Source organism: Pieris brassicae, chromosome 10 (assembly GCF_905147105.1).
Source record: "Pieris brassicae chromosome 10, ilPieBrab1.1, whole genome shotgun sequence".
NCBI classification, from domain to species: domain Eukaryota; kingdom Metazoa; phylum Arthropoda; class Insecta; order Lepidoptera; family Pieridae; genus Pieris; species Pieris brassicae.
The window spans coordinates 15,557,215-15,565,321 of NC_059674.1; the positions used below are offsets into that span (position 1 = coordinate 15,557,215).

General features: G+C 33.1%; 1 protein-coding gene across 1 annotated transcript; it reads right to left on the reverse strand.

Moving 5' to 3' along the window:
* Positions 1–146: 146 nt before the first annotated feature.
* On the reverse strand, positions 147–3,457 carry LOC123715393 (ankyrin repeat domain-containing protein 27-like). The gene has a single exon (XM_045670384.1). It carries the CDS (start codon positions 2,948–2,950, stop codon positions 179–181), a length of 2,772 nt encoding a protein of 923 aa, XP_045526340.1. The 5' UTR covers positions 2,951–3,457; the 3' UTR covers positions 147–178.
* Between the last annotated feature and the right edge of the window lie 4,650 nt (positions 3,458–8,107).

Genomic DNA, 8,107 nt, shown 5'->3' on the forward strand with positions numbered 1-8,107 from the left:
CTTAAATTATATTGCTTTATACATTACAATACGCAATAATATCATTACATTGATTATATAAAAACCATGCCCACTTCTAAAGTAACAAACACTAAATTTTAAACACGCTGGAATGCAAAAATTTAAATTATTAAAAAAAATAATAATAGTTTTTTATAACAATAAGAAATGCTTTTGATTATTTATAAATTGATGTTTTATTTAGATACTTTTCAATTAAATCTATAATGGTTAAGTGGACTTTTTGTTTTGCAACATCTAATGGTGTCTTCTCCGAGGCATTGGTCATTGTTAAGTCAGGTTGGAAGCTTAGCAATGTCTTTGTGGCTCCTATATTTCCCATCGCACAGGCATCATGCAGTGCAGTATTACCAGAGAGATCAAACACATTTATATTTGCACCATTGTCCAACAGATAATGAAGTGCCACAGTTTTATTATGTATAGCAGCTAAATGTAAGGGTGTCTGCCCTTTCTTGTTTTTGATGTTGATATTTGCCCTATTTAAGATAAGAATTTTACATAATTCATCAAGGCCATACCGGGCTGCAAAATGTAAAGGTGTGTAACCATTTGAATCACAAAAGTTTACATCAAAATCAGATAAACTTGACTGGATTATTCCCTTACAATTAGGGCATTCACATAAAGGGTGACAAAGAGATTCTTTAATTTCACTTGTAATATTTATAAAGTTTTCATAATTAATATTCATGTAAAAACATGCCAACTTAATATCACCATATGAAATGGCCTGCAGAATTCTTTCAATGCGTTTAAGATTGTCAACTGTTTTAGACGCATTGTTGCGGTCATTACTTTTTAGTTTTAAACTTTGTAACTTTTGTGAAACAGCATTAACATACTTTAAATTCAGCTTCTTAATATCCAAACTCGTAATATGGATATATTCATATAAATTAGGAGTACTGGATTTTAGAAGCTGCAAAATTTTTAAATTATGAGCCAAGTCAAATGCAGATTTCCCATTGCGATTTTGCAATGATGGTTCTGCACCATTTTCTATTAGTAACTTAGCAATGCCTTCATAACCCCATTTTGCAGCCAAATGTAATGGAGTATTTCCATTTACATTACAACAATTTATATTTATCTGCTTTCTTCCATGTTCTGCAAAGTAGATAAGAGCTTTGACACAATTTAAATGGCCATTGTTAACTGCTACATGCAGTGGGCTATTCTTATCAATATTAGCCTTGTTGATATCAGCACCAGAATGTAAAAGGAGCAACAGTGCATTTTGATGACCTCTTGAAGCCGAATAATGCAATGGTGAACATTCATTTAGGTCTGTAGCATTTAGCTCAGCTCCCATATCAATTAAACTTTCAACAATTGCTGCTTTACCATGAATAGAGGCTACATGTAATGGAGTAAGACCATGGCTGTCTCTGGAATTTATAGTGGGAGATGTTTTTAAAAGATTTTTAGATAACTTTTGGCAACATTTTTTACAATTACAAAGTGGATGACATAATTTTTGGAATATTTCAACATCACTGTCATCATCATCATCATCAACTTCATTTTCGTATAATGGTAACTTGAAGGCACTCTTTTCATTATCATGCATATTATTTAAATGTATTCTATTTTTTTCTAACAATGACTGTACCTGTTCCGTGTGATTAGCTTTGATTAAATCAAACACATACTCCAAAGTTTCTTCACGGCTAGTTGTTTCACAGGTTGAGGTAGATTCTGTCATGCTGCTTCGTCTTTGATTACAAGAGCTCATACTGTCTTCAGAGGGATTGCTTTCATAATAATATGATTCGGGATCAGGAGGACCTGCTAATGCTCCTGATTGTATGTGTTCTATGACAGCTTCTAGAGTAGTTATGAGAAATATACTTTCGTCACCATCACCTTTGCCAATACCACTAAATCTAAAGTCCTTCATGTAGGTCAGTTGACTGTACCAGTTAGGTAAACCAGATTTAATTAAAAGAAATACAAAAACTGGTAATAAGTCATCAGCAGTTAATAAGGTTGCATCGGTGCTACAATCACCTTTATTAATGGCATTCAATGCTTGTTTTAAACATAGAACTTTCTCCAACACTGTATTATATGAGTCAATTTTAGAAAGAATTTGCTTTGCTTTAGGTACAGCATGATATAGTTCTTTTTTGATATCAAGATCTCTCAGCTGTATGTCACACATATTCCTTATTTTTTTATTAAGATGTGAATCTTCATATGAGCAACTGGTACATATAGGCTTGAAAATGTAATCAAATAATAGTTGTTGCATGTAACACTCAACAGCTAACTTAATGTTCTCCAGTATATGTTTAGATGTTTTAGATTTATCTCTTAAACGCTTATTCTGCAATGCAACTTGAAGACATTGTGTATAAAGCTCACTAACAGCATCCTTTAAATTACCTATAGCAACAGGAAGTGTAGGGTGTTTTTTAATAAATATTTGGACAGTTAAATCTATTTGGTCCAATACCTGACGGCCAGCGGCTTGCGTCCATAGTAAATCAATGCAGTCATTAATAGAGCACAGATTTTCTTTTGTGACATCATTATCTCCAACATTAGAAGTTGGTTCCAATGGGGCTTCTATACACCACACTTTATATTTTATAAAATCTTCTGTATAGAATGTTTCTTCAAACAGGATATGACTTTGAAGAGGTAGTCCTTTGGTAATGTCAAGTGTGATTACTTTATTAGCAATAGTTACCTGTTTTTCAGTAAGGGTGGTATAGTGTGTTTCTGGTAATTCATCACTAGGCACTAAGACATGGGCACAGTAGTCCTCAATGGTAAACGCACGAGTATTTAGGCTTCCTACGCGGGGCACACAAACTATCCATGATTCAGTGATGCAATGTTGAAATAGCTCCAAATATTCCGTTTTAAAAGCCACAAAAAATGGGTTGTCTGATATAATTTCATCATATCCACCTTCCATTTCACAAATATTCTTTAAACTTTTTTTTACGAATAATTTTTATCCGAGTTGTATATTGGATATTATCAACGTGTGACACTAATTATATTAATTTAAATGCAAGAAAACCAGTTTAATATAGCAACCATTATTTTGTCATTACAATTATGAATTAATATTATGCAAGTGTTTAGGTCGAATGATTTTGTTTTTACTTCTAAAGTTCGCTTACTCTCGACAATCTTATGTTTAATAATAATTATTTTGATTAAAATACGACGACTTCGAAGTGAAGTTGGCCACAGTTCACAGTTAACAACATGTATTTTATATAATATACTCCTCGGTGAAAAATTTACTACTTGTTACTTATACTTAACTTTAATGTACGGTTTTAGTTAATAGGACTTAACGACAGTGATGCCAACTCTTACAAAATATTCACCCTATGACCAACTTCGAATACACCTAAAAAATTTATTGTACACTTGCTTTGATAAATAAATTAAAATTTATACATTCAAGTGGTAAGTATAAAATAGCTGTTGTACACATATACAATTTTATACATATATTAAATTAATAACATAATAATACGTATTAATGATAATATTTCTTCTTTTCTTTCTTTAAGTTTAGTTATTTAACTTTTCTTGGCATGTATTTTTTACCGCTTTCCAAATTATTTTGTACTTTTCTAAACGTTCAGCTGTTATTTCGATCTTGGGGTTTAACTTATAAAAAGTTTGCATTTGGTTTAGTTTGTTGGTTAGATTCGAGGATTTATATAAATTATGTGGAAACATACGTTTTTTAATAGTCCTTGTAAAAAGTGTCTCCTAAAAACCCCCCTAAACAACCATCATCAACAACCAACATCTACCCACTAAACACTCCCTGAATCTTGCTTCCCCTTAAATTACGGGGGAAATCGCCCAAGTTGGCACCACTGCTTAAAGAAGTAGTAAACTGTACTTTAGTTTAATCTTACGCAGACTTTTACACAAATAAAGTACCAAGTAAATAACATTCAATCAATCAACATACCAACTCTCCTTAAATTATAGAACGTATTTAAATAAAGATTCCGAATCGACAAGATTGTTAAAATTTAGAATAATGTCTGTAACTGAAAAGGATTGGAAGGTAGATAATATATATTGTCATTATTATATTAATAAAGTAGTGTGCTTTTTATAAATAAAGTTCAGCTTATGTGTAATACGGCATTAATTGATTGTTAAGCGCTACAGAGTTCGCTGGTTCCTTATATAAATACTTGTGGAGGAAGGAAGTTGTACTGTTCCTCCACGCTAAAGGAAGGATCCTCTACCAGCCAAACCACTGACTTTCCGATTGAGTTATTCCGACCGCTAAGGATAATATTTACACTCCAAAATATTATTGTACGCAAATAATATGAAAATCTTAAAACATATCTGTATTGAACAAGACGCATTTGACCTGCAAGATGACTTAAATAGATATAAGTTTATTATTGTGACAATAATAGCCTATTGTCTATAACTGTTTTTTCTTGACATACTCAAGAAAACATTAAAAATTTATACAAGCCTATAAACGAAGAAACTGTGTATTAAAAAAATGTCAACGTAATTAAAGATCTTGGTGTTTACACGATAGCAAACTTCTATTTTATACTCATTGTTCACAAAGCTTATAAATTTTTTGGATTTATCTTAAGGACATCAAAAAACTTCACCCAAGTCAAGTCAAGTCAACTAGTTTATTTTAGCTTTAGTTTTCTTTGATAGATATATATAATTGAATTAAAATGATTTTATTGTTAAGTACTTAATTATTTGTAAAGGTTTGATTAATGGCGTAAAAAGAACTTTATATTTTACGCGTCAAGCGTCGATATTGAAAATTTTCGAAAAACTAAAAACTCAAATACTAAATGTTCACGAGTTTTTGACAATAATTTTTTTTAGATTTCTCACACCTGGGGGTGTATGAAAATACGTCATGTATGTTCCGCGATTTTTGGTAGTGTTCGAGTTTTTTGTGTTTTTGTTGTAGGTATGTTGCAGTCTTTTTTTCTGTGAAATGATTGTCTTAAATGTTGTTCAAATAAAAAAAAACTTCAGCTTCCTAAAACTAGTTAAAGCTACTCAAAAAAGGTTTAAAGTTTATTTCTTAGCTGGATTTGCCCAAACAATACTATACAATCAAAATCTATTATACGACATCGATGGGACTACTCATATTTGGTCGTTAAAACCGATAGTCGTAACAGCCGATGACGTTATTATTAAGAACCTAATACTTTTATCCGCCGGGACCTTTAATTGTGGTTTAGATCAACATACCGGTTAACATAACCATAATTGTTATATTAACTGGTATGTTCTAAACGATGTCGTCATAAACGGTTTTGACTGTAGTTCATGCCTTCTATAGTGTAAACTCTATAGCCTTCTATAGTCTACGCTGTGACTTAAAAAAGTTAAATTGAGTGTCAGCTTTCTGTTGACAAAGGCTTCCTTAATCAATACTCAGTAACACAATGCCGAAAGCCCCGCTGCTCTGTAACCTCAATCCAATAATTATTTTAACTACTGACTTAATAGTTTTCTAGCATTGGCACTTTTTATCAAAGGCCCTTAATAAATACAGCAAAGGATTGGACCCTTGTCCTCTTCCTTAGACGGTATGATATAATTTCATTCAAGCGACAGTTGAACAGGAATCTCCAATAGGCCACACCGGGTGGGATTGTGGCCAAACGTCTGTCCAGTTTTGTATAAACAGATAAATAAGTCAAACTTAGCGCTGATTTATAGTAATTAGGCACATTTCCTAGTGATTGTCTCATTCATTTACCTAAATATACGAGTTCGAGGGGCCTTCAGCGACAATAATTCATATCTATAAAGTCTGAAACCAATTTTTCCACACCATTTAAATGGTGAGCACACACCATATAGCCTGATATCAACATTTACGTGATGTGTAGGTACTAAATAGCTAAATGCAGAAAATGTCGGTGAGGAACATTGCACTAACAGAGTTCGTCACTGTAACACCCCAAATTGCGACATCAGACATCTTGAGAAAACTACATTGAAATTGCATACAATCGTATTTGTTTTTATTTTTTATGTCAGCCTGTATAAGCCTATGTATGCCTGTAAAGTGTGGTCTACTAGTGTACTATTAAATCGATTTATATTCGCATAAAGGAGAACGAGTCCTTATAAAACTTACTATTTTTCCACCTGTTAAATTTAATTCTAGCTTGTAATCGTATACATTTTTTAACTAAAGAGAATTTTATGAAGCAGTGCTAATGATTTCGTTCATTAACAATTTCCAAAGGGAATTGTTTGCGAGTACCCCAGGCAAGCCACGAAAGGGTTGCATTTCTTTCAAATCACATTTTTCTTACGGAGTCTGCCGTTTTAATTTTTTATTCTCGTCTATTCTTACTTATTATGAAAACGGTAGATGAGAAATTTAAACACGGGCTAAAGGCTGGAGCTAACCTGATGTTATGTCACAACGCCTCTCATGAATATTTACAATGTCACAAGTCTCGCGAATACTTTGTTCTTTCCGTCCTTCGGTAAAAACTAATCAAATCCAGGTTACCATTAATAAACGTCGACTACACAGCGAAAAAGAATTATTTAAATAATGTAAAAGCTTGATTCGACACCGGAATTCTTCTAAAGATTTTGTTACGATAATTTTCTACACCCGCCACGCAATTTACATATAAGTATAATGACTATATAATTTAAAACACATCTACTTATAACTTGAACAATATTTTTTTTTATCTATCTGCTATAGTTCGAGTCATTGTTTCCTGTGTTTACAAATGTTTTTATTAAACGGTTCCCTTTTTGAATCTATTCTTATTCTATTTAATTGAGGGACGCTTAAACTTATGAAACGATATTCATTAAAATATTTGTTTAAATTCGTTTGGGAGTTTATATAGTATCACTTATTTTTCCGTTACATACGTCTTTATAATACAGGCCTTTTAAAGTGTTCTGGTGGAAAATATTTACAGGTATCCAGGTGAGAAAATGAGCTGGATTACGGGATTTGAATATATTTCTTCAACCGAGCATAAACAAAAAGATTTGTATCTTTTTTATAACCAGCAGAAGAGGCCAAAAGTCCGGCAACGCACTCGCAAGACATATCTGGCATTGATAGTGTCTATGGGCGGCAGTATCACTTCTGGTGAGCCTCCTGCCCGTTTGCCCCCTGTTCTATAAAAAGCGAATAAATTAAGAGAATGAATGTATGCATAACGAGAGCCAGACCACCTTTTTTACCTATTTCTTCCCCTAGAACCTTCTTTAAAACGAAAAGTCAATCAATTATATTAAAAAGTAATATCAGCTCCTTAGAATTTATTAACAGTTGAAGATTTAAGGGGCTGCAATTACGACACCATCCCTCATCACACTATGCGTCATAAATGCAAATGGATTCTGTCATTTTAAGTGGTTCTAGAGGGTGGCATTGTACAGTAAATATTTAGGCATCATCTCGCAACAATGTAGGATTTTTCCTGAATGACACTCGAGTCTGAATGGATGCTATTAGGAGAACGGCGCCCCACGGTGCTCGTCACTGGAAATAATGTTCCACATTTATATTAGATTGACGATTTTCAAATATTAGATGTTTAGAAGGGATTTCGATTGAATGGAGATTTGCTCTTTATTGAATTATGGAGCAAATTATTTAATAAGTGAAACTAAATCGGGAAAATATAAATGATCAACAGTCAACATATTATGTTTTATAGCCAAATAGGTGTTAGAGACGTCACGCCTGGTAGATTTTAGGAGTTAAACTTAAAAGGACGAAAGTTTATTGGTATCGGTGGTAATTTTTTTTATAGAAGAACCTATACAAGGCTCACCTAATGTTAAGTTATACCCCAATGATGGACACTCTCAATGCCCGAGGGACCGCAAGTGCTTTGCCAGCTGGTTCTAGATAGCGGTGGTGCGCAGTAAAAACTGCCGTATATAACGCTGAGTTGTAGAATTACGGACATCGGAGTACTTGTGGTATTTCGTATTCCGCCTCGAAGTCCTCAGCTGCAGATCAAAATCTGAACAATTCCTCTGAACATTCTCCATAGGAAATGCTTCAGAATAGCAGAGATACCACACTTCTTTACAC